The sequence below is a fragment of the Sorex fumeus genome, unplaced genomic scaffold (genome assembly GCF_029834395.1).
Source record: "Sorex fumeus unplaced genomic scaffold, SorFum_2.1 ptg000005l, whole genome shotgun sequence".
In the NCBI taxonomy this organism is placed as follows: domain Eukaryota; kingdom Metazoa; phylum Chordata; class Mammalia; order Eulipotyphla; family Soricidae; genus Sorex; species Sorex fumeus.
In genome coordinates this window covers 7575576-7602100 of record NW_026606062.1, presented here as the reverse complement: position 1 = coordinate 7602100, position 26525 = coordinate 7575576, and the positions used below count along the sequence as shown (strand labels likewise).

At 52.0% G+C, this 26525-nt stretch overlaps 1 protein-coding gene, 3 non-coding genes and 1 pseudogene across 5 annotated transcripts; 4 read left to right on the top strand and 1 right to left on the bottom strand.

The window, feature by feature from the left end:
- Positions 1-15801, bottom strand: part of LOC130030221 (40S ribosomal protein S25-like) — a 25683-nt pseudogene extending 9882 nt beyond the window's left edge.
- Positions 15618-26525, top strand: NCL (nucleolin). 2 transcript variants are annotated; one of them, XM_056121760.1, is made up of 14 exons: positions 15618-15895; positions 16932-17051; positions 18291-18789; positions 19369-19563; positions 19649-19735; positions 19933-20074; positions 20995-21119; positions 21897-22020; positions 23104-23261; positions 23914-24037; positions 24270-24403; positions 24944-25070; positions 25417-25643; positions 26059-26525. In XM_056121760.1, exons 1-14 carry the CDS (start codon positions 15878-15880, stop codon positions 26133-26135), a joined length of 2157 nt encoding a protein of 718 aa, XP_055977735.1. In that variant the 5' UTR covers positions 15618-15877; the 3' UTR covers positions 26136-26525. The 2 variants fall into 2 exon arrangements, with proteins under 2 accessions (XP_055977735.1, XP_055977726.1); XM_056121751.1 differs by having other exon boundaries at positions 16932-17054.
- Positions 19775-19844, top strand: LOC130030969 (small nucleolar RNA SNORD82). The gene has a single exon (XR_008793597.1). It is a non-coding gene; the product is annotated as a small nucleolar RNA SNORD82 (small nucleolar RNA).
- On the top strand, positions 24467-24547 carry LOC130030971 (small nucleolar RNA SNORD20). The gene has a single exon (XR_008793598.1). It is a non-coding gene; the product is annotated as a small nucleolar RNA SNORD20 (small nucleolar RNA).
- Positions 25122-25254, top strand: LOC130030959 (small nucleolar RNA SNORA75). The gene has a single exon (XR_008793595.1). It is a non-coding gene; the product is annotated as a small nucleolar RNA SNORA75 (small nucleolar RNA).

Here is a 26525-nt window from a genome sequence, read left to right as displayed (position 1 = left end):
CGTCAGCACAGACGTCCTTCATCCCTTGTCCTGAATTGTGTTCCTCAGCTTGTCACCGAGCTGAAGTGCCAGTGTCTGGCCCGGGCAGAGACCCAGAGCTGCAGTGTGTTGCCTCACGCTCCGGGAATCCCACTGGATTGAGAAGCTAAAAATGGACCAGGGCGTGGACACGGTCACTTTCACCCCTCCTGGCCTCGTCCCCTTGGCCTCGGCTACAGAAAGCTCTGTGTTTGGTTGGCCCTACGTAGGCGGCCTCTTCTGTCACAGAATGGTGCCAAGGGGTGGTTTGTTGTTTTTTGGGGTTTATTTTTTGGTTTTTGGGTCACACCCGGCTATGCACAGGGGTTTCCTCCTGGCTCTGCACTCAGGAATCACCCCTGGCGGTGCTCAGGGAACCATATGGGATGCTGGGAATCGAACCCGGGTCAGCTGCGTGCAAGGTAAACGCCCTACCCGCTGTGCTATTGCTCCAGCCCCTGTTGTTTCAACAGTTGGACAAAATCAACTTTTTCATGTCTTCTAAAGGAGACTCTGCCGCATTTTACCAGCCAAGATTAGGTCCGAGAATTCGCCTTTCTGGTGACGTCAGGACTAAGGAGACACCTTGGAGTGTTGTCCCTGAGGTGTCCCCAGTGGCCGTGTAGGTGGGCTTCGCTTATTCCCTCTGGCCCCACCCCTTCAGGAGGGGTCATGTGCAAGGCTGTGGTGCTCGCCGAGGTTTGCACTCTCGGCTGGAACCCTTCCACGCGCTCACTCCTTGACAAACTTTCCTTCGGAAAGTCACTTGGCTCAGAAGCCTGATCCACTTCCCCTCACTGCAGTTAGTGTTGGGAAGCACAGTGGCAGCTTGAAGGACAGTCCCCAGTGACAGAGGGCCAGGAGGGAGCCCAGGCCGGGTGGGGCTGGGTCCCTGGCACCCCGTGCAGTCCCCCGAGCCCCACCAGAGTGACCCCCGAGCACCCCAGGGTATGGCCGAAAACCCCAACAGAAGCAAAGAAAGTTTGTTGACGCCTGAATTCCAGGCCAAACTCTGCCTTCAGCTTTGCGCAAACAAGAGGTCTTTCTCAACGAGTGTTTGTCACACGAACCAAGCACTCCAGGGGACTCGGTTGGATTGCAGCAGGACACAGGCTGATGGCCAAGGGCCAGCATGGGGAGTCCCCAGATTCTCCGAAAGCCTCGGGAGATCCCTGGACTGCGGGAATCACTGACACTCCTGTCCCTGTCCCGGCCGTGTGTGAGCAGCTGTTTGCTGCTCTGAAATGGAACAAGACATGCCGCCAGTTAAGGGTCCCAGGGTGAAATCTGGGCTGTACAGTGTCCCCCCACCTCCGGCAGGTTGACGCTGGGAGGTCACAGTGGGGCTTCCAGATCTGGAGAGCACCCGTTATGAAACTTTCACTATTTCTACTTCCAAACTTTGGGAGGGGGCCACACCTGGTAGTGCTCAGGGCTTACTCCTGGCTCTGTGCTCAGGGATCATTCCTGGCTGTGATCCAGGGGCCCTCTGGGGTGCTGGGGATCAAACCTGGGTCCACAGCTGGCTAGTCAAATGCCCTTCCCACTGTCCCATCGCTCTGTGTCACCCTAGCTCTTTTGATGGGGGGTCACACCCAGCGATGCACAGGGGTTACTCCTGCCTCTGTACTCAGGAAGGAATTACTCCTGGCTGTGCTCAGGGGACCATATGGGATGCCGGGGATTGAACCTGGGTCAGTCACATGCAAGGCAAATGCCCTCCCCACTGTACTACAGCTCCAGTCCCCCACCCCACCCCCCACTCTTTTTTTACAGCCTGATGTCCCCTAGACGGTCTCCCATCTGTGCCTGTGGTCAGCCGAGGTCCCTCCGCGTGTCAGCACACGTGGGTCCTCGGGTTTATGCTGAGAATGTCCGAGAAGGCCGGACCTCTCAGCACAGCACTGTCGCCTTGGCACCCATGCTCTCTGCCCCCGTGGTCACCCTGACCCTGCTTCCCTGGAAATCCCATTCTGCTCTTCTGCACGTCCTCCTTCCTCTCTGAAGGTGACTTTCTGGGCCCACCCGCCTCTGTCCCCTAAAAATGCCAATCCCCTTGGCACCTGCCCCTTGTTCCCACGGCTTCTCAGTGCCCTTAGGCCTCAGGGCTGGTGGATAAAGGGCAGACGAGTTGGAAGCACTTGCAGTGTGTCTGGCCTCTCGTTTCCTGACTTCTGATGTCTCCGTCCACAGGCGGGAACCAGAAAAGAAACAAGCCCAAGTTAGGGCATGCACCAACCTTTACGATTCATAAGTCCCCTGCGTCGATTCTAATACAACCCCCACTCCACAATGCATCCAGTGCCAAAGGAATCCATCAGAAAATGGCCAAGAGGGCGGGCAACAGGTCAGTGGGTAGAGCATTTGCCTTGCAAGCCAGACCTGGGTCCTATTCCTGGCTCCCCGTATGGTCCCCTGAGTGATCCTTGAGTGTAGGACCAGGAGTAAGCCCTGAGCACTGCTGGGTGTGCCTCCCTCTCCACCCCACAAAAAATGAGAATGGATATTTCTGAAAAAGACATCAGAAAGCGAGGGACAGACATAGGAAGATTGCACTCATTTGTGGAATATAAAGTAACAGAATGGGAGACTAACACCCCAGAGCAGAAGAGGTAAGTACCAGGAGGATTACTCCACAGCTTAGAAGCCGGCCTCGTATCCTGGGGGAAAAGGCAGCTCAGATAGAGAAGGAACCACCAAGCAAAGGAGGGCCCGCTTGGGATGGGAGATGCGGACTGAAAGTGGACTATAGACTGAACATGATGGCCACCTAATACCTCTTACTGCAAACCACAACACCCAAAAGGAGAAAGAGAGCAAAAGGGAATGCCCTGCCAAGAGGCGGGGTAGGGTGGAGGGGATGGGGTGGGGGTGGGGGTGGGTGGTGGGAGGGATGCTGGGACCATTGGTGGTGGAAAATGGGCACTGGTATAGGGATGGGTACTCGACCAGTTTATGACTGAAACGCAAGCATGTAAGTTTGTAACTACCTCACAGTGATTCACTAATAAAAAAAAAAGACAGACAAATGGCAAAGCAGCTTGAAAAGGTACTACACACCACTGACTGCCAGATCAGAGCTGAGGGGACACTGGCTCACACCGCTGATGCTCGGGGAGTGCCCGTCAGAGCTGAGGGCCCCTAACCCCGACTGGGCTCCAGTAGCCAAAAAAGATCCACTGATGTCCATTTGTGTGCTACATACGTGCTTGTCATCTCTTATACCAGGGCTTAATGGCTCCAGGATGAAATCCAACACTCTTCACACACTTTCCTCTTATGGTGGTGGGAAGGTGCACAGTGGTGGGATTGGTGCTTGAATATTATCTGCAATGAACTATTGTGAACAACTTTATACAAATAAAATATGTAAAGAAAAAAAAGTGAAGATTCCCAATGAATGTGATGGGTCCAGCCTGTCTCAGGGCAGAAGGGTCCTGCTCTGAAACTCAAGGCCTCGACTTGGACCCTTGCGGCCGCCTCCAGGAGCTGAGTGAGGGGTGGGTGGCTCTGCTGGCTGGGAGCCCCCACGTCTCCACTCCGGAGAGTGACAATGCCACTGCCACCAGCCACCGCCACCACCACCATCATCACAGCAACAACAAGGGGGAAAGGGAGAATACAACAGAACAGCGTCAAAACGTGTGAGTGAGGCCGGACCTCTCAGGCTGTCTGACCAGTACAGGGGGGTCTGGGAAAGGACAAACCAGAGACAGAAAATGGGAAAGAGACTGGGGTTAGGGAGTAAGGGGGACGCAAGTACAAAACAGGCAGGCGGGTTTGTACAATTTAGTGGATTGAGTTGTCTGAATCTTGAATTTAGGTCTTAATTTGCAGGAGAAAAAAAGGCAGGCAGGGAGTTTGGGGGAGCAGGAAAACTGGATTTTGTCAGGATTATGTTTACTGGAACTCACTAAACTACACATCTAAAAAGAGTGAATTTTTTTTTTTTTTGCAGGAAGGGGAAGGCCACATCTGGCTGTGCTCAGGGGTTACTCTTGGTTCTGTGCTCAGGGGTCACTCCTGGTGGGCTTGGGAGACCATATGGGATGCCGGGAATTGAACCCGGGTCAGCTGTGTGCAGGGCAAGTGCCCTACCTGCTGTACTGTCACTCAGCCCCCACCCTCCAAAGGTGAATTTTTTTTTATTATTATTAGTGAAACACCATGAGGTACAGTTATAGACTTACAAATTTTTGTGCTTGGGTTCCAGTTATACAATGATCAAGTACCCATCCCTCCACCAGCGCCCATCCTCCACCACCACGGGTCCCAGTATCCCTCCCACCCCCGTCCCGCCATCCCTCCCCGCCTCTGTGGCAGGGCATTCCCTTTTGTTCTCTCTCCTTTTGGGTCCTGTGGTTTGCAAGAGAGGCCTTGAGTGGCAATCATGTTTGGTCTATAGTCTACTTTCAGCGTGGGCTGGAGCGATAGCACCGCGGTAGGGCGTTTGCCTTGCACGCAGCCAACATGGCCGACCCGAGTTCGATTCCTCCGTCCCTCTCGGAGAGCCCGGCAAGCTACTGAGAGTATCTCGCCCGCACGGCAGAGCCTGGCAAGCTCCCCGTGACGTATTCGGAATGCCAGACACCGTAACAACAAAGTCTCCAATGGAGACGTTACTGGGCCCGCTGGAGCAAATCGATGATCAACGGGAGGGCCTTTACTTTTTACTTTTACTTCCATCCCGGGAGGATCCTCCCAACACCCTTTATTTGGTGCTCTCTTCTCTATCTGAGCTTCCCCAAAGGTGAATTTTATAGACCTCTGTGAATGGCTTTTACAAAGGCATGGACTTAAAAATCGCTGACCTGGGGTGGGGGAAGGGAGGTCCGGGGGCAGTGCAGGGGGGCAGTGCAGGGCGTCAGCTACTGAGGGGGGCATGGGGTGACCAGAGGGAGGGGCGGCTGGGGTTGCAGGGCGAGCTGAGTTCAGAGGGTTGGTGTCCAAGGCACGAAAGGGACAGGACAGCTTCTAGAAGAGGGGGTCGCCGTTAGCCAGGAGTAAGTCTTCTTTCTTTCACTGGGGGATCCATGGCGGGACTTGGGGGAACCTTGGTGGTCCCTGGGAAGGAGCCTGACCACCTGCCCTCTTCACCCCTCCAGAGCCCAGACCTCTTTTCTGGCTCGGGTCAGGAGTGGGGTGCCAGAGGCAGGTGGGTAGAAGTCCGCGGCCTTGGGGTATGCTGCAGGAGGACCGGAGGGTCAGGAGCAGGTGGGAGAATGGCCCTGGGGAGGCGGAAGCCTGAAGGAAGCACCTCTACAGCAGGGCTATCCACGGGTGGGTGCCGTATAGGGGCCCCCTGGGTACCACCTGGAGCAGTCCCCGCCCCCAGGCACAGAGCTGGGATGGGCCCCTGAGCATCGCCTAGAGTCCGGGAAACAGAAAAATGAAAGAAAGAAAAAAGAAGGGACTGGAGGCATGTCAGTCCCCTTCTCACCCGTCTCCCTGTTAGACCCTCCCCCAGTGCAGACCCCCTTCCTCCCCTGTAGGCCCCCTCGTCTCCAGACTCCCTAGTTGAGCTTCTGCAGGAAGGAGCTGTCGCCCGGGGAGGGCGGGACAAAGGCACCTCAAGGACAGGGCCTGGCGCAGACGAGACGGCAGGGAAGAGGCCCGGGCCGTTACTGTGGTTCTGCCACGCCACACGGTTCGGGGCCTAAAGCCAAAGGCAGGATCCAAGTTCCACGCTCTTGCGGGTGGGGACCCAGTGCGGCTCCCAAGACGGCACCGGCGGCGTCTGCGGAAAAGGCGTCCCGCCGCCCCCACGGGAAGGTCCAGACGGCCTCGGCGCCGCCACCTGCTGGACACCGAGGGCCACTGCACCCCCTGGGGAGCCGGTCCTAGGTGGCGGGAAACTGGGGGTTCCGGCCAGGTGACCCTTCTTTTCTGATTATTTTTCTTTTCGGCCACACCCGGCATGCTCAGGGGTTGCTCCTGGCTCTGCACTCAGGAATAACTCCTGGTGGGCTCAGGGACCAGATGGGATGTCGGGAATCGAACCCAGGTCCGGTGTGTGAAGAGCAAATGCCCTGCCCGCTGTAGTATAGCCCCGCCCCTCCCTTCTTTCCACTGAGGAGAGAGCAGGTGTGGGGTTAGGGCCGGGAGGCCTGGCGGTGGGGGTGGGGGGGCGTCTTAGGGGAAGTTCCCTGTGTCCAGGAACCCCTCCGCTCTTGCCCCCAGGAGCTAGAGCAGATGAGCAGATACCCCCACGGAGAGGAAATGAAATTAGAACCCGAGGCTCGTGGCTGTGGAGGTTTCTGGTGACCTGTCTATTGTCCGGTACATGCTTACTTCCCATTTTTAGGAACCCAAGGGGGTTCCCTGGTGCCCCCTACCAATAGCTCCTTCAGGACTCTGAGGGGTGCAGACTTGAAGCTGCTGAGAATGTGGGCACAGTGGAGAAAAGGGGGTCCGGCAAGAGGCGGGGAGGGGACACTCTCTAAGCTCTGGGCTCCAGAGTACTCAGCCAGGTCGGAGGGGGCCCCTCCGCTCCCCCTCTCCCTCCTGCTGAAGCTCTTTGCTCCCAACCTAGGTCCTCTGGACTTCCGGTCCAGCTTAAAGTCATTTCCTCCGGGAGCCTCATGCTTAGTTCCCTCCAGCAAGGCCAGCTGAGCCCCTGCCCCTGGCTTCTCGCGGTCCTGTGTCCAGCCCCTACCCCTGGCTTCTTTATGGATTGTGTTGCTTTCTGCTCCCCGAATGTTTGCATCGCAAGTGAGATGCGAACTTAACCACAGGGCCATGTCCCTGAGTTTAGCTGGGTTGTCGCCCTCCCATGCATCTGGGCCAGCTTCTCCAGGTTTGCAAATGGTGCAGTCCTCATCCTGGCCCTGGTTTTACCTGAAGATTAATTTATGTTTGTTTGTTTGTTTGTGACCACACCCTGTGGTGCTCAGGGCTCACTCCTTGCCTCTATACTCAAGGATCACACCTAGAGGTGCTCAGGGAACCATCTGCCAGGGTGAGCCGATGGTGTAATGCACACACCTTACTAGCCTGGTGACTGCATGTTTAATCTGGCTTTTGTTTTTTGTGATCTGACTTCTATACCTTTGGTCGGGAGGTAGTGCAGTAAGAGAGCACTTGCCTTGTGTTGTGAGGCCCAGGGTTTGATCCCCAGCACCCAAAACAAACTTCCCTTTCCTTTGGCTGATGTTGTCACAGCTAACTGGGGTTAGTCCTTATGCTTTGTGTCAGTACCACGGGAATCACCCACACGCTCGCTACTTGTCACACTTCTGGTGGCTGGACTTGCTGGGCAGAGATCATGGGACTGATGGACAGCACTGTGGCTGGGACCCAGTGGCACTCGTGGGGGTTGTACCTGGGATCGAACTCTGGACCTTACACTTGCAACGTCAGCACTTTGACCAGACCCTCTTTTTTATTATTTTGTTCTGGTTTTTGGTTTTGGGCCACACCAGCGAAGCTCAGGTGTCAATCCTGGCTCTGTGCTCAGGAATCCCTCCTGGTGGTGCTCAGAGGACCATATGGTATGCCAGGGATTAAACCTGGGTCAGCCGTTTGCAAGGCAAACACCCTCCCCGCTGTGCTATTGCTCTGGCCCCATTGCCCGGACCCTCTTCATCCTTTTACAGTGTACAATTTGGGCCAGAGAGAGTATACAGGAGGTCAGGCGCTTGCCTTGCGCACAGCTGGCACGGCTGACGTGGATCCAATCCCCAGCACTGCCAGGGTCATTGCTGAGCAGAAGAGTCAGGAAAAGTTCCTGAGCACTGCCAGATGTGAACCCCCCAAATCAAAATGAAGAAATGGGTGGCGTGTACAGTTCAGAAGAGAGTGTCGGGGCTTAGCTACATGCGTGCAGCTGTTGCTGGTGGCTGGGTAAAGTGGGGAGAGCTGACTTGAGAAAAGGGTTTTACCTCGCTCGACCCACCTCTGGGAAATGCCCAGACCAGGGTCAGATCTAACCTCGGTCAGGTCACCCTAACCTGGGCACAGACAGGTATTGTGGGTCCGTGGTCTTTCCTTCACAGAAAAGAATTTCATGGGGCTGGAGCAAGAGTACAGCAGGTTGGGCACTTGCCTTGCATATGGCTGACCCCGGTTCGATCCCTGTCATCCCATGTAGTCCCCCGAGCGCTTCCAGGAGTAATTCCTGAGTGTAGAACCAGGAGTAACTCCTGAGCATCACCAGGTGTAGCCCCCCCCCAAAAAAAAACCCCCAAAAAATACAACAAATAATTTCAGGAGTAAGAGAAATAGTGAAATGAGGTGTTTTTTTTTTTTAAATTGAAACTTACTTAGATGTGAGAGGAAAAAAAGAGGGGAAACGTGTTCCAGAGTGAACAGAGCCGGCAAAGAAACAGAGACAAGAGAGGGAGAGATGTGTTCACGGGGGAACCCAGTCTCGAAGAGCGAGACCCAAATGCCTTTCGGGATGAGTTTTTATACAATTCTTCCAAGTGGTTGTTTCTGGAGTTTGACACACATAAAAATGAATCTGGTTAAAATAAAAGCTAATCTGGGTGATATCACAGGAAAGCTTTGCACTGTTAATCAGAACCTGGTCCCCTTCACTGTTGGTGATCCCATCAGAACCTCATCCCCTGCACTGTTGATGGTACATCAGAACCTCATCCCCTGCACTGTTAATCAGAGCCTCACCCCTGCACTGTTAATCAGAACCTCATCCCTGCACTGTTGGTGGTCCCATCAGAATCTCATGCCCTGTATTGTTGGTGGTTTCAGGATCTCCTCCCCTGCACTGTTGAGGGTCTCTTCATCACCTCAGATGCTCCTGACACTTCTTCTCTGAGGGTTCCACCCTTTTCTGCCTCAGTTTCTCCTCTCAGGATTCATATGTCCAAGGACTGTGGTCTTCATGCCCACATGCCCAGGGGTTGTTTTAGGCTAAGGAAATGCCTCTTTAAGTTTTTCCATTCCCGGGGCTGGACCGATAGCATAGCGGGTAGGGCGTTTGCCTTGCACGCAGCCAACATGACCGACACAGGTTCGATTCCCAGCACCCCATATGGTCCCCCGAGCACCGCCAGGAGCAATTCCTGAGTGCATGAGCCAGGAGTAACCCCTGAGCATCGCCGGGTGTGACCCAAAAACCAAAAAAAAAAAAAAAAAAAAGTTTTTCCATTCCCCAGAAAGGCATTCCAAGCACCCACCCACCCCCCAAACCTCCACACCCTCCTGCCTACACCACAGTCAACCCGCTTGGATTCTTTTTTTTTTTCTTTTTGGGTCACATCCAGCAATGCTCAGGGATTACTCCTGCCTCTGTGCACAGGAATTACTCCTGGAGGTGCTTGAGGGACCATATGAGATGCTGGGAATTGAACCCCGGTTGGCCGCATGCAAGGCAAACACCCTACACGCTGTACTACGCTCCGGCCCCTTGCTTGGATTCTTCAGCCCACACAAGAGCCCCTGTGCATCGTGGGTGTAGCCAAGGACATCTCCTGAGTACCTCTGGGGCGCCCCAGATCACCACAGTACCACAGGACCCAAACAGAGCCTCATCCTCTGGCCCATACAGTGAACTGCAGGCCCGACTGGCTGAGAATTTCCATGAGTGACCCTCGGGGCTCTGGACGCTTTCTAGCAGACACCCCCAACACCGAGGCCAGGGAGATCCCTAGAGGGACTGGTGCACCCTAAGACCTACTGGTCCTTCTAACAACTTTATAGTTCCAGTTCTGACATTGAGGTCATGAACCCATCTTGTTTTATTTTGGGGCCATACTTGGCACTGCTCTGGCTCTGAGCCCAGGCATCAATCCTGGTAGGCTCAGGGGACCATACAGTGTCGGGATCAAATCCAGGTTGGCCATGTGCAAGGCGAGTGCCATACCCCCTGTAATATTGCTCTAGGCCGTTTATTTTTTTTTCCTTACAATAGTCATCCTAGTAGGGCTGAGGTAAAAATGATCATTTAAGGCTCATGGTTTGGGCCCAGAGGGCATGCACTTGCCTTTCATGTGTGAGACCCTGGCTTTGACCCCTGAAATAACCCTTCATCCAGTTTCTTAAAAGGAAAGTAAAAATTCCAATTTCTGAGCAGACAGAGCTGAGACCCTCAGTGGCCATCCAGCCTGATGGACTCAGGGGGCAGGACAGGGGGTAGAGGACAGGGACGGGGCCATGAGGTGGGAACAGACAGCTCGGGGCTGGCCCCGGCCCCGCATACAGCTAGCTGCCCTGTTCTCTGAAGTGTGTGGGAGCCCCCCAGGTCAAGGAAACCCCCTCGCAGTTCCCAGGGTTCTCTGGGACTCACCCTGAAGTTCCTTCTGCCGCTCTAGACCACGTGGCCCCAGCCCCTGAATGGGCATTTCTCAGACCCCCCCAGTTCGCTGAAGGGCGTGAGGCCAGACAGAGTGTGCGACCCCCAGGTCAGCCTGGCAGCCAGATGGGAGACCCCCGAGCGGGTGCCGCTGTCAGGTTTGCGGGAGACCCGAGGTGGGGGCAGTTCCAGTGGTGGCCTGAGGGTGAGGGCCCACACGGCAGTGCTCAGGGGGGGAGCCAAGGGAAACAGAAGGGGGTGCTCCAGGGAGTGGGTTCCCTGTGGGTGGGAGATTAGAGAACTGTTGAGAGAAGTGGGGAGCAGGGGGAGGGGGGCAGAGGGCAGTGCCCTGAGAAGAGCCTTGGGCTAGCTGCGGGCAGGCTGGAGGTGAGTGTCTTCGCATTTCTCTCCCAATTCCCGGGTGGGAGAATCAAGGCTTTCTCAGGCCGCAGGAGGCAGTGGCAGGAACTCAGGGAGGGCGACAACCCTGTGGCCAGGAAGTGGGAGGGAGCCCATTCCCCAGAGCAGGCGCCCTCCTGCCTCTGGGCACCTGAGGCAGGAAGGGGAACTGCCCTCGGGGCTGGGGCTGGCTGGCACACTGCACCCTGCTGGCGGGGAGGGGGAACAGACCCCACAGCCCGGGGGGGGGGGGGGGGGGGGCCTTCCTGAAGATGGGCCTGGGGTGGCAGTGATAGTTCATCTGTCAGTCGGGTGCTTGAGGCTCAGCTGCATCAAAGGCCCCCCCGCAAGCCCCCTGCTGGAGGGGAGAACGGTGCAGGGTTCTGGCCTTGCCTGGCTTGTGGCCAACCTCAGTTCCACGTACTTTATAGGGTCCTTTGAGCACGGCTGGCTGTCACCCTCCAAAAAACGAACAAAAGGGGCTGGAGCGATAGCACAGTGGGAGGGCGTTTGCCTTGCACGCAGCTGATCTGGGTTCGATCCCTGGCATCCCATAGGGTCTCCCAGCACTGTCAGGAGTAATTTCTGAGTGCAGAGTCACTAGGAACCCCTGAACATCTCTGGGTGTGAACCAAAAAGCAAAAGAAAGAAACAAAAAAGAACGAAACCCCCTCAAAACCTCAGTGCAAAAATTTTGGGAAAAGAATTAGAGTTAGGGTCCCTATGCTGTGTGTGTGTGGGGGGGGGGGGGGGGGGAGGCAGCTCCTCCTCCCACTGTTCCCTTCATGAGGTCTCTGGGCATGGAAGTTGTTCCAGGCCAGGAAGTTGTTCCGGGCCAGGTGGGCTCTGATAACACAGCCTGGGAAACAGTGCTCAAGGCCCAGCCCCAGGGCGCCGCAATCAAATGCGCCTCTTCCAGGAACACTGTAGCTCACTGGCCTGAACACAGGGACAACGAGGTCACAGGAACCTGCTCGGGCCAAAGCATGCTCAGCCCACAGTGCTTTCTCTCTGGGCCGGTTTTCATTTTCTGTTTATAATGGATGGCCCAGATTTCAAAGTTTTTCAATTTTTACAGTATTGGAAAAGCGGTGCAGTTCCAGAGGAACCATACTTGGAGCCTTGGCCTTTAAAATTTATGCTTTTGTTTTTCCTTTTTCTTTGGAGCTAGTGTGGGCAGTGCTTGGCAGGACCCCTCGCCTGGGCTGAGGAGCTGCTGCTGGCTGTGTTCAAGGGGATGGGGGCACATTGGGGTTAAAATTAGGTCTCCCCCAGCTGTGTTTAGCTGACTCCTGGCTCTGAGCTCAGGGATCACTCCTGAGTGCTCAGAGGACATAAGGCAGTACCAGGAATCAAACACGGGGCAACAGCATGCAAGTCCTAGCCCTCTTCACTCGCCCTCATTAAAAAAATAAGGCCTTTGGTCTTGTTTTAAAAAAGAACTCCTGGCTGGCGGGGCTGGAGCAGTAGCACAGCGGGTAGGGTGTTTGCCTTGCACTTGGCCTACCCGGGGTTCTATTCCCAGCATCCCATATGGTCCCTGAGCACCGCCAGGAGTAACTCCTGAGTGCAGAACCAGGAGTAACCCCTGTGAATCGCCAGGTGTGACCCAAAAAGTCAAAAAAGAAAAAAGAAAAAAAAATAAAGAACTCTTCGGGCTGGAGAGATAGCACAGCGGGTAGGGTGTTTGCCTTGCACACGGCCGACCCGGGTTTGATTCCCAGCATCCCAAGTGGTGCCCTGAGTACTGCCAGGAGTAATTCCTCAGTGCAGAGCCAAGAGTAACCCCTGTGCATCGCTGGGTGTGACCCAAAAAAGCAAAAAAAAAAAAACCAAAAACAAAACTCCTTTCCAAGATTGGTGACCTGTGGTTAAATACTCCCAGTGGGGAAACACCCTGAGCTCCAGATCACAGTGTAAACAGCCCCTATGTGGTGCCAGAATTTTGGCTGATAGTGTGGACTTTATTGGGAGATAATCCGTGCAGGTGTGAGCCCCGGTTAGCGCCAGGCACCAGCCACTTTGGGCACAAAGTGCAGGTGCCGGATTCTATCCTTGTACCAAATGGTCCCCTGAGCACTGCTGTGAGACCAGGGAACGCAGCCGGGAGGACTCACGGCAGCAGTCCAGAGATGGGGATGGCACAACTTTGCCTCCATTGCGAGTCTCCCTCCTCCACTCACTGGCTCTGTGGCCCAGACAAGCTGATTTTCTCCTCTATTCCATTTTTGTAAAACCAAGGATAATTTTGTATATGAATTCCTGGCACTGGAAAACTAGTATAGCAGGTAGGGTGCTTGCCTTGCACACGGTTGAACCTAGTTAAGATCCCTGGTGCCCTATTTGATCCCCTGAGCCCCTCTGGGAGTGATGCCTGAGCAAAGAACCAGGAGTAAACCTTGAGTATTGCCAGATTCAGGCCCGCCATGACCCCCCGACTCCTGCCCCGCCAAATAAAAAAAAATTCCTATGGCAAGAACTGAAACAGACTTAAAATTTGCTAAGCATTATATATTAGGAGTTATTACTTTTTTCCTTGATAGTTATTTCCTTCCTAGTACTGGTGGTGTGGGCTGTACACTGGGTTGTGTTTTGTGAATCTGATGATGTGTGGCAGTGCCAGGAATCAGACTCATGGCAGGCAGGGCAGGTGACCAGTCGGGACCCTAGAGCTTCCTAGTTTTCCACCCGGGACTGACTTCAAAGCCAAGCTCTAGAGGAAGTAGTGAGCTGTTCTGCGTTCCCCTCGCTGGCTTCCACCAAAACACCAAAGATTTCATTCATTTCCCCTCCCTTTCTGTGGTTGCTAAGTGCAGGCTGGCACCCTTGGTTGCAGTGTGCTGGAGATGGTGCGCTTTCTTGTGGCAGTGGGATCCCCCACAGAGCCGCTGCAATTACACGGTGCAGGGATCAGGTTTACCATCCTTCTGCACTAGGTATGAACTCTAACCACTAAGCTATCCCTGGGCATTCATGCATTTGACATGCATCAGTTCATGCCTTTAACAAAGAATTTCCAGTACTACTCACTAGGCTTTGCAGGAGGCACCAGGAACCCAGCAGAGAAAGCTGTCATCGTGCCTGGGAGGGAGCCCAGACAATAAACTCCCAAGGAAACTAATACTCCCCCCCCCCAACACACACACGGGGGGGGGGGGGGAGTGGATGTGTGTGGGATAAAGGCTCAGGGTGATGTGAAAAGGGGTCTCTGAGTGCACCTCTCATGGGTGGGGCGGGGAAGACTTAAGAGAGGGATAAAGGGGGACGGGCAAGGCAAGGAGTCAGGCATGGGGCTGGAGTGATAGTACAAGGAGTAGGGCATTTGCCTTGTACTCGGCTGACCTGGGTTCGATCCTCGGCATCCCATGTGGTCCCCAAGTACCACCAGGAATAATTCCTGAGTGCAGAGCCAGGAGTAACCCCTGAGCATTGCTGGGTGTGACCCAAAAACCAAAAAAAAAAAAAAAGAAGAAAAGAAAAAAAAGTCAGGTCATGCTCTTGACTAATATTCATCCCTTATCACTCCATCGTGCCCTGTGCCACTTGGTTGGGAAACACAAGGGTCTTGTTCTGCCATGCTCTGCCTCATGCAATCCGGTTGTCCCTTGCCACCAAGGGGCCCCACAGTCTGTCTCAGAGCTAACCGTGTGCAGCTCCTCAGGGAGTTCTCCACAGATGGGAGAGCAGTGTGCAGACCACGGTGGGTCCCCAGCCTCTCCCTGGTCACAGTCCCTGGGGCCGGCCGTGGGTTTCCTCTTCTCTCAGTCCCGGGCGTGTTGGAGAGTTAACAATTGCAAAATAACTTGATTGCTCACAAGAATCCCCATGGGCTCTTGTTAAACCCCGGGCCCCCCCAAGCCAGAGCTCTCTAATTAGAATCTCCAGAGACGATTCTGAACACCATCAGTTCAGCTGGGGGCTATGGCGTCATTGCAAAAAGACTTTTTTATTTATTTATTTTTCAGAGGTGGAGATGAGTTATAAAGTGCCAGGGGAACACGTAAGGAAGAACCTGAAGTCATTGTTTTTGTTCTAAGCCCGGCACCCACCAAATTCTGCCCGTAGCGACCCATTTGCGGATCACGCGAAACCTGAGCACCACTGAGGGAAACTTTCCCTTGGTGGTCGCGACCTTCTCCTGTCAGGCCGCCTTCGCCATCACCTTTAAGTTCGTTAAGTTGAAGTTAGGAAGTTAGTCCGAAGTAACAGAGGGGGCTGGAGAGGGGGTCCGAGGCACCACTGAGGGGTGGTCGGCTTCATCGAGTTCCTCCCCCAAGGCCGTCCCGCTCCCCTGTGGCGCCCCAAGTCTCTTCTCGCAGCCCCGTGTGGTGACAGAAGCCCCGAAAAACTCCGGGTTCCCGGCCGGTTAACGCCTGGGCACTGCCCACAGCGAGGTCGGGGATACACGCGACCGTCTCAACCGGCCAGGCGGGCCTCGGGCACGTGGATCGGGGGCTGCCCGCGGGCTCAAGGGGGATCCCCGACGCGGGTGACGGGCGCTTGCCGGTCCCCGCACTTCCGGCGAGCTCAGGCGCCTCAGCGGGGGAAACGGAGGCACGCTCGTCTCTCCTCACGGCCGCCGGGGTGAGCTCAGGCCGGGCTGCGGGCCGGGCTCCACGTGCGGGCGGCACCGCGGAGGAACTCCCAAGTGGAGTTGGACCGGAACACGTTCCAGAACCCCCTCAGCCGCCGGCACACACCTTCCCGGCACCCGGGCGCCCGGCTCTGCGGCGCCAAAAGGCGTCCGTCCCACGGCGCAGGCGCAGGCGCAGCCCGGGCCGGCAACGGAGCGGCACCCGGGGGCCGCGCGCCAACGGCCCAATCGGCGCTGGCCTCGCACAAAGCGAGTCCCGCCCCCTCCGGGCGCCGCTGGCCGAACTTCCGTCCCCTCCCCGCAGGCGGGGCCCGCCCACTCTCGCCGCGCCCCGCCCCGCGCCGTTTTCTGTCAGCGGCTCGTGATTGGCTCGCGGGCCCGGAGTAAGCGCTGATTGGCCCGGGCGGAGTCACGAGGGGGCCGTCGTCGCCTTTCCACAGGCGATTACTGGGCAGGCTCAGTCTTTCGACACAGTCTCGAGCGCTAGCTGGCACCCCGGCGTACGTGCTCCGGGCTCTTCAGTCCCAGCGGCCGCCATCGACGTCGCTTGGGTTCCCTCTGGGCTCCTCTGCGCCACCCGCCCGCCGCACGCTCCGCCATTCTAAGCCGCCATCATGGTGAAGCTCGCCAAGGTAAGAGGCCTTGGCCGCGCCGGCGCGACGCCGCCGAGGCCTGCTTTCTGAGGAGCGCGCGCGGCGCTTGCGAGGAGGAGGAGAAGGAGGAGGAGGAGGAGGGCCTGCGCGCCGTCCCGGGCGCGTTCGGGGGCGCCATGCTGAGGGAAGTCTCGCGCGACTGGCGCGGAGGTCTCGCGGCTTTTGGCAGCCGGATGGCGCGGTGAAGCGCTGGGGCAGGTGCCGCGAGGGATTGGAGCGGCCGGGCCGAGCCCGCGCGGGGAGGGGGAAACTCGCGCCGCGGGGCGGACGGAGGAAGCCAAACTCCCGCGACCGGCGCGCGGGCCGGGGTTTCTGGGGGGGGGGCACGGTCCCGCCCCCTGACTGACGCACGTGTCCGGCCGCGCGGTCCGCCACGTGGGCCGCGCGCCGGGGCGACTCTGCCGAGGGACCGCGGTCCCGGAGCGCGGAGCGGCGGCCTCGCTGGGGTTCGTGGGTCCCGCGGGCCCACGGGGGCGCCCGGGCACGTGGTGGGCGCCGGAAGGAGGCCGGGCCGCGTGCGTCCCGCGCGCACATGGTGGCCCGGGAGGCGACTCCACGTGGCCCGCCAGGTCTGGGAGGGGCGGGGTGGTGACCCGGGCGGGGCCAGGCGGGACCGCCCCGACCAGCCGCGGGGGAAAAGCTGTGGGCCGGCCCGTGGCCACCTCGGAAGGCTTATTAAAGGGGGGCTAAGAGGTCGGTTGTCGGGCAAGCACGCCCCGCACAGGGGCTCCGGCTGGGCCGGCCGCAGAGATGGGTCGCGTGTTGCAGGCCATCGAGTACTGGGAAAACTAGTTTGAAAGGCGGTTCGGGTTCTGGAAGCGGGCGGAGGGTGGTGGGGAGATGGGGGGGGACTTACATCCCCAGAAGTTGCCTTTTCACCCCTCCTTTTGCTGGTAGGGCCCTTTGCCGGTTTTTTTTTTAAGTAGGGCTAAGTGGAACGGGAGATTGGCGATGGACGGCGAGTGCACCCCCGAAATGCCAGGTGTGTGTACCGAGCGAAATCATTCTTTTTCAGGCCAGTAAAAACCAAGGTGACACCAAGAAAATGGCTCCTCCCCCCAAGGAGGTAGAAGAAGACAGTGACGACGAGGAAATGTCCGACGATGAAGACGACGATAGCAGTGGAGAAGAGGAGGAGGTAATTGCCCATAATTGGGTGCAGCTTAAAGTGGAAGGATGTGAGGGTGCAGAAGGGTGCTTTAGCCAACCCCCCCCCCCCCATTGAGCAGTGGCAGTTGGATCAAGTTCATATACGGCCTCAGCCGCATATGGGTGTTTCACTGAGCGCTTGATTAGTCAGGTTTTAACATGAGAAAGGTCTTTGAGGAAAAGAATTTGAATGTCCTTTCCCGTGATCTCAACGGGCATATAGGATTGGGTGTTTTAAGCCGCTGCCTTTTTTTTTTTTAATTTACAACGTGTGCATCCCAGACAGTAACTTGCCTGCCTGTAGGATATTCATACATCGGAGTTTTCCCCTAGGAGATCCCTTTACCTAGTCTCCAGGGAGGGGTACGTGGCTCTCCATTCCATCATAGATGAGCCTGGTAGTTCTTGGTAGAGTGAGTGTGGCGTGAGTATTGCCACCTCTTCCTTTTTGACGCACCTTAGCAGTTTTTTTTAACCTAGACAAGTTAAACCACTATATTTGCTTAGGTTCCTGGATCAGGATTTGATGTAGTTTATTCCGGGCAGGGGCACACTGCGAGGTGCTCACAGCTCTACACTCCTGGAGGGAGTTGGACCATATGGGGTGCTTGGAATTGAACAAGTGCCCTTTCAGCTCTATTCTTCTGTCCTGAGATTATTAATAAAGTTTTTATTTTAAAAAAAACTTGGGTTACACCCAGGGCTTGGCTTACCTTTGGCTGTGCTTAGGGGTCACTCACTAAGCATTGCTAAGGGGAACAGCAGTGATGGGAATTCAAATTGGAGGTTGGCAGGAGCAAGGCAGGCAACTTAACACCTGTACTCTCCTAGACCCTCTGGTGTTTTGTTTTGGGCCACCTAGTGGTATCCAAGGCCTGACTGTGCTCAGGGATAACTACTGGTGGACTTGGATTGATATGGAGTGCCGGAGTTAGATCTGGGTTGACTGCATGTAAGGCAAATGGCCTACTCACTGCATTGTGGCTCCATCCTTAGGTGTTTTAAATGTTGAGTTCTGGCTAATGCTTCCCCCCACCCTCAACCTTGGGTTGGGTGCTTTGGGAGTTGAGGGACTCCGATTACCTAGGCATTATAATGCCCTACTGTGCTTGCTAACATTTAAAGCACATGGTTTTGAACCTAGGACACAGTGTGAATTTAGTTGTTTGCTCATGGAATTTCTTGGGTTTGAAGTGACTTAAACTTTTTTTTTTGTATTCTGAAGATTATCATCCCTCAGAAAAAAGGCAAGAAGACTGTCGTAACACCAGCAAAGAAGATGATGGTTTCCCCACCCAAAAAAGGTGCAGTGGCCACACCAGCTAAGAAAGCAGTTGTCACTCCTGGCAAAAAGGGAGCAGCTCCTCCACCATCCAAGAAAGCAGCTACGCCAGCCAAAGTAGTAGCAACGCCGGGCAAGAAGGGTGCAACACCAGGCAAAGCCATGGTAGTAGTGTCTGGTAAGAAGGGAGCAGTCCCCCCAGCCAAGGGTGCGAAGAATGGCAAAAATGCTAAGAAAGAAGACAGTGATGATGAGGATGAGGATGACAGTGAAGAAGAGGATGACGAGGAGGATGACGACGAGGAGGAAGATGAAGATGAATTTGAGCCAGCCATGATAAAAACATCAGCTGCTGTTGCCCCTGCCTCAGATGACGATGATGAGGATGATGACGATGAGGAGGATGAAGACGACGATGAAGATGATGAGGATGATGAAGAGGGTAAGTCATTCTTCCATAGTTCTTCGTAAAATGATTTTTGGGCAGTGATATTGATACATCCTTGGGGTTAGATAACCTTTTGGGGTCCAGTTGTGTGTGGTGTACTTTTAGACTTTAAGAACCATGGATTATTGCTGTTAAGAATTCAATTTCTAGGGGCTGGAGCGATAGCACAGCGGGGAGGGCGTTTGCCTTGCACGTGGCCTACCCGGGTTTGATTCCCAGCATCCCATATGGTCCCCTGAGCACCGCCAGGAGTGATTCCTGAGTGCAGAACCAGGAGTAACCCCTGTGCAATCTCCGGGTGTGACCCAAAAGAAAAAAATTAGATTTCTAACTTGAAAAATTAAGAGTTTTGGGGATATGCCCAATGGTACTAAGGCTACTTCTGGTTCCTCTGCTCACGATTACTCCTGCTTGTGGGGACCATATACTGTTCCCAGGGTCAGACTGGGGTCCATTAGGGCAAGTACTTGAGTCTCAAAACTTTTCTGTCTAGCCAGACTTACTACTTTTTAAAAAAACAAGAATTAATGTTGATTTGGCCTCAAAGAATTCTTGGGTGTTTTGCTCTTTTAGACTCAGAAGAAGAACCTATGGAAATTACACCAGCCAAAGGAAAGAAAGCTCCCGTAAAAGCTGCTCCTGTAAAGGCCAAGAATATGGCTGAGGAAGAGGAAGATGAGGATGAGGATGATGATGACGACGATGAAGACGAAGATGAGGAGGATGACGAGGATGATGAGGAAGAGGAGGAAGAGGAAGAGGAGGAAGGTAATTTGATTTTGTGGGAGTTTTGTTAATTGGAGGCACTTAATTGTGAGGATTTGTGAATGACACTTGTTCAAATCTTGTCCAGAGCCTGTTAAACAAGCACCTGGGAAAAGAAAGAAGGAAATGGTCAAGCAGAAAGCAGCTCCTGAAGCCAAGAAACAGAAAGTAGAAGGTAACCTTGGGGACAGGGTGGGGAGTGCTACCTAGTAACAGCACAATGATGAATGATAAAGGGACTTAATGCTGATACTTGATGTCACATTCTTGATATTCTGATGTGCTGGGCTAAAAAAAATTATGTAGTAAAAATTAACTTCCTTTATACTTAGAAATCCATTAGCTTGAATTTTTTTTTCTATTTTGGTATAGGCAATGAACCAACTACAGCTTTCAATCTCTTTGTTGGAAACCTGAACTTTAACAAATCTGCTCCTGAGTTAAAGACTGGTATCAGTGATCTTTTCGCTAAAAATGACCTTGCTGTTGTAGATGTCAGAATTGGTGTATCTAGGTAAGTATAGCAAGTAAGCCTGTAATCTGTTCTGGTAGACTCATACTTGCACACAAAAAATGTAGATCAGAGTTGATAAAGTCTTGACATCTAATGGTAAAATCCCAAAATTGACATTTTCATTATCTAACTAGTTCATAATTTACAAAGAAGTACATATGAGATTTCGTGCTCATTTTTAAATATTCAAAGCTGTTGCCCCTGAGTAGTGGCACTATTTTGAACTTTAGCCAGATAGGATCCTCTGTCTTGATTTACATTTTTGTTCTGCTATTGTCAATTGCCAGGGAGGGATGGAGAGTGAGTACCATGGGTAGGGCGCTTGCTTTGCTCATAGCCGACCTGGGTTCGATGCCAGAACTCCATGTCTCCCAAGCACAAGGAGCAAAAGCTGTTTGTGGCCCAAAGACATTGCCAATGAGCAATTAGCACTGTCTGCACTGTCCTCCCGTTCATCAGTTTGCTCGAGCAGGCACCAGTAACACCTCACAACAAATTGTGAGACTTGTTACTGTTTTTGGCATATTGAATACATCAGGGGGAGCTTGCCAGGCTTTGCGGGTGCGGGTGAGATACTCTCTGTAGTTTGCCAGGCTCTTTCTGAGAGGGGCGAAGAAATCAAACCAGGGTCGATTTATATAAAAATTAAAAAAGTTAACAGATAGTCTCCCCTAACTCCTAGAGCTGGAGCGATAGCAGAGCCGGTGGGCGCCTGCCCTTCACATGGGTGGTGAGGGCTCGATCTCTCACTCCGCATATGGTCCCCCAAGCCAATGAGCAATGTAACTGCTAATCTAATCAAGACCTTAAAGGTCACAGCTTTAATCCCAGTTTTCACAAAACCATAATATTTTGTAATTGAGAGATGTTAGCTTTTTTTAAAACCTTGTTTTTTTCCCCCCCCCCTTATTGCTATAAAGGAAGTTTGGTTATGTGGATTTTGAATCTGCTGAAGACTTGGAAAAAGCCTTGGAACTTACTGGTTTAAAAATGTTTGGTAATGAAATTAAACTAGAAAAACCAAAGGGAAAAGACAGTAAGAAAGGTATGTAAAACTTAGTAACACTGATAAGCTTTGAAACCTTCCTTTTTTCTAATAGTCAAGGATTGTGAGTCTGAATATTTAAGTGTTCAATACAATGCCTAATAGATCAGGGATCTGGACTGCCCCTTGGAGTAAGTAGATCTAGATCCTAACCTTTTCCTCCGCACTTCTACACATCTCAAATTGTGTTTGCAGCTGGAGGTACAGCCCAAAAGCCTAGTGTACATGTTTTGCATGCGGGAGCCCCACATTTAATTATTTCCACACTGTCCTCCAGAATTGGCATGTTTGCCATGCCTGAACTCCCTCCCATATGTACAGATTATCTGGTGTGTTCAGTTTGATGGCAAATGTGACTTAGGTCTTTTGCCTCTATTGAAGCTCCATACTTGGTTGAGGTTCTTGGGGGCCAGAACAGTAGGTAGAGTGCTTGCTTTTGCAAGTGGCCAACCCGGGTTTCATTACCTGGTACCCCATAATCACTTGAGCACCCCTGGATGTGGTCCAATAAAAGAACATAATAAACTTGGTTTTAATTTGGGAACTGCACCCAGCTTGGTGTTGGTGGGGTAGGATTGCTTTTAAGCAGTGCTTTAAGGGAACTGGGTTGTGCTGGTAATGAACTGATCCCCGGCCTCCTGCATATACAACCTGTGTGAAACCTCCATGAAGTGCATCTAGGTCCCTCCCTCCGTAGGAAACATTGTCAGTCGCTTTTGCTTAGATTTTGTGTGAGGGGGTCTTGTGTGTCATCAAGTTTTCTTGTTTCCTACATAGATCGAGACGCAAGAACACTTCTGGCTAAAAATCTGCCTTACAAAGTTACTCAGGATGAATTAAAGGAAATTTTTGAAGATGCTATGGAGATCAGATTAGTCAGCAAAGATGGGAAGAGTAAGGGGTATGTATATGTTGACTTATCAAAAGAATGTACTTCCAGAGTTTAATTATGGTGATTGTATTTTCTAAGATTTGGACAGATTGAGAGTTGGACAATTTTTTGTGGAGTGATTTTGAAAGCTGACTTGTATAAAACAATTGTGGTGTGGCTCATTGCAGTGTAACAGCATTTTAGTAATAGCCCTTGTAAGTTAGAAATAGCCAGAGTGATAGTACCATGGGAAGTGTTTGCACACAGCTGACCTGGCTTCTATTCCTGCTGGCCCATATGATTACCCCAGCCATCCCTAAGCATAGAGCCAGGAGTAAGCCCTGAGCAATGCTAGGTATGGCTGCAAAACAAAACCAAAAGAATTGGGTGTGGGGGGCATTGGGCCACACCTGGTGATGCTGTGTATGCACTTGGGAATTATTCCTTGTGACCTTATGCAGTGTTCGAGAACAGACCTGGACCTTGTCACAAGCAAAGCGGACACCCTACCCATTCTACTTTTGCTCTAGCCCAGATATTGTGACCACATTGTGATGAGGTAGAATTACCAAGAAGAGATTATCTTTATGTGGACTTTGTAATACTAGAGGAAATGGTTTAATTGAAATCCTTGAACCTTACAGTTTGAATAAGCCAGGGATAGAGAGATAGTGTAGAGGTTGAGATGGCTATGCTTGCCTTAACATGTAGCTAGGCACACTGTGATCCCTAAACTGTCCCCTAGCACCTCCAGAAGTGATCCTTGAGCTCAGCTCAGTGTGGCTAAAAAGACAATAATTAAAAAGGCTATTTTTTCTAATTTTGGAAGTGGGGTGGGGGCTTTTGGGTTACCGGATGGTACGGAAGAGTTACTCCTGGCTTTGCATTCAGGAATCACTCTTGGTGCTTGGGATACCATACGAAATGCTGGGGATTGAATCATGTTGACTGTGTAAGGCAAACAACCAACCTGCTTTATTCTGGTCCCTCGGTTCTCTTCAGCCAAAACAAGGGTCCATTGCCAGATAGCATTTTTTAAAAAATTTTTTATTAGTGAAGAATTTGTGTTTTGATAGTTTTAAAAGTCATTAATTCCCTTTTTCTCTGTTGCAGGATTGCTTACATTGAATTTAAAACAGAAGCTGATGCAGAGAAAACATTAGAAGAAAAACAGGGAACAGAGATAGATGGACGGTCCATTTCCCTCTACTATACTGGAGAAAAGGGTCAAAATCAGGACTACAGAGGTGGAAAGAATAGCACTTGGAGTGGTAAGGCCTTCATACAGGTCCTGCAGCGTTCTCACTGATGGAAGTTCCCCTGATAGCTTGGTGCCTTTTTTTTCTTTTGGGGCCACACCTTAGTGGTGCTTAGCGCTGACACGGCAGTTACTCCTGGAAGACTGGGAGGTTCTACGGGTTGCCGGGATGGAATCTGGATAGGCTGCGAGGAAGGCTAGCACCCTTCCTGCCTGCTGCGCTGTTTCAGCCCAGGCTTTGTGCTTTTGTATATCTAGTAATTGAAAGTAGATACCGATCAAGTTATACCTCTACTTGACAGTAGTACCTCAGTATCTTAAATAAATTATGTGAATCATTTGCATTACAACATTGATAAAAACTTTCCTCTGTAAGTTTTTGTATTTAAGTTGGGGGGAATGCAAAGAGAATATTCAGCTGGTAAAGTGCTTGATTTTTCATGCAGCCAACCCAGGCACTGCCAGAAGTAAGCCGTGACTGTCATTGGCAGTTAAATATTTTTGTACATAGACCAGAGAACTGGAAAGAAGCAGAGCTTGTGGTAGGATACTCGGCAGCAGTGGCATTTGATACTAGCTTGTTAATTAAGATTTTAAGAACAGGATCTATCTGTGATTGAAGTTTGAACCACACTTGAGTCTCAGGGTGTTTTCTTTTTCTATAGGTGAGTCCAAAACCCTGGTTTTAAGCAACCTTTCCTACAGTGCAACAGAAGAAACTCTTCAAGAAGTATTTGAGAAGGCAACTTTCATCAAAGTGCCCCAAAACCAAAATGGCAAATCTAAAGGGTAAAAGAATCAAAATATTTAAATTATTAAGGCCTGTATGAGCGCTTTGCATAGACCTAAAAAAGTAAAATCCCTTTTTCCTGAATGTTGGTGTAAGCCAAATTGTTTCAATCAGTATAAGGTAAAACTTGTTTGACATGGTTGTCTTGATCTCAGAACATTTGGTGGCATGGGGTAGGAGACCTGTGATGTTTGTGCTTGGTGACATTCTAAATGTTGGTTTCATTTTCAGGTATGCATTCATAGAATTTGCCTCATTTGAAGATGCTAAGGAAGCTTTAAATTCATGTAATAAAAGAGAAATTGAGGGCAGAGCAATCAGGCTGGAGTTGCAAGGACCCAGGGGATCACCCAATGCAAGAAGCCGTAAGTTGCTGTTACAGGGTATTTGACCTCTTTTCCTCCACCCCCCAACTTGACAAATCATACTGGAAATGATGATTGATTATCTGAGAAATAATTGATGAAATATCAAGAAAAATTCCTCTAGATAGTCAAGTTCTGATCCAGTTCTTTGTCAGTTTCAAGGAGCTTTGTCCATGGTTTGCTGCCCTTTTTTTGTTTTTTTAACACCAACATCTGCATGTTCATGTGTGTGAGTGGTGGCTCACACAAATACTTTGGTGCCCTCATGTTAAATGACAGACAGACTTCTGCTCACCGAGCTTGAGGCAGGAGTGCTTTTTGGGTCACACCCAGCAATGCTTGGGTTACTCCTCTTGCCTCCACACTTTGAAATTTCTCCCGGTGGTGCTCAGGGGTCCCTATGAGATGTTGGAGCCCTACCTGCTGTACTCTTCCCTTTTCTGGCCTTCAGTGAGCGTTCTTGGCCAGTAGTTAGGACTTGCAAAATGAGCATGGGGTCATTACGAAATGTGATCTTAAAAGACTTTTTTCCCCCTACAGAGCCATCCAAAACATTGTTTGTCAAAGGTTTATCTGAGGAAACCACAGAGGAAACGTTGAAAGAGTCGTTTGATGGCTCCGTTAGGGCAAGGATAGTCACTGACCGGGAGACTGGCTCCTCTAAAGGGTAAGACGAGGGGAGCTTCCTGGGCACAGTGGAGGCCTGTCTGAACCGAATGTCTTCTCATTGAGCTCCTTTCTGTCAGCTGGTGACAGTTTATGGATTCGCACGAGAAGAAGAGACAATTCACAGAGCTGGCATGCGTTGGCTTCCATCTTGGAGGCACAATTTGCTGTTCTGTGAGACAGGCATTCAAATGATCCAATAAGAAGTTCAACTTTTTATGGAGTTGGTCACTTGGATCTTTTCTCGGTTAAGACTTTCTGTGAGAATCACTAGACCATGCAGCTAAGTTTGGCACTTGGCTCAGCAGGTACTTGGGTTGCTAATTGGGGAATTCCGTTTGGTTTAGGTTCGGCTTTGTAGATTTCAACAGTGAGGAAGATGCCAAAGCTGCCAAGGAGGCCATGGAAGATGGAGAGATTGATGGAAACAAAGTTACTTTGGACTGGGCCAAGCCTAAGGGTGAAGGTGGTTTTGGTGGTCGAGGTGGAGGTCGAGGTGGCTTTGGCGGCCGAGGTGGTGGCAGAGGAGGTCGAGGTGGATTTGGCGGCAGAGGAGGTCGAGGAGGTTTTGGAGGTAAGAACGGGCAGTTCCGCAGTCATTGCCACATGCACCACCAGGGCCAGGGTTCCCACAGACATGCTTTTGGATTGTCCCGTCCTCCTGGGGCCAGGAGAGTTTAGGACAGCTTTAGGTCCCTCCTAGGTCCTTCCTTCGCCCATTTTATTTGAATACCATGGTTTACAAAGCTGTTTGTGATTTGTTCTGGGCATTCAACATTCCAACACCATTCCTTCCATCGTCACCTCCCCCATCGTTGTCCCCATTGTCCCAACCACCCCTCAAGCTGGCCCCCATAGTAGGTCCGCAGTGTTTTACATTGATTGGTTGTTACCATTACATGGTTAATAGAACCATTGAAAAATTATTCTGTAGAGCAGATTTTGTGGAAATGAGTGTCCTTCTTGAACAGTACCTTCATTATTTGCAGGCCGAGGAGGCTTCCGAGGAGGCAGAGGAGGCGGCGGAGATCACAAGCCACAAGGAAAGAAGACGAAATTTGAATAGATTATTCTATCCCTCATTTTTTTCCTTCCATTTGAAAGGACTCTGAGGTTTTTACTCTGTTACCTGATCAATGACAGAGCCTTCCGAGGACATTCCAAGACAGTATACAGTCCTGTGGTCTACTTGGAAATCGGTATAGATAACATTTCAAGGGAGAATACTGTTGGTTTTGACTGGATATTCGTATAAACTTTTTAAAGAGATGAGTGATAGAGCTAACCCTTATCTGTAAGTTTTGAATTTATATTGTTTCTTCCCATGTACAAAACCATTTTTTCCTACAAATAGTTGTTTTTTGTTTTGTGTTTGGGGGTGTAAAGGAAAGCAGAATGTTTTATGTTTTTTTGCTTCAGCTACTACTTTGGGACAAATTAAAAGTCCTGAACTCTG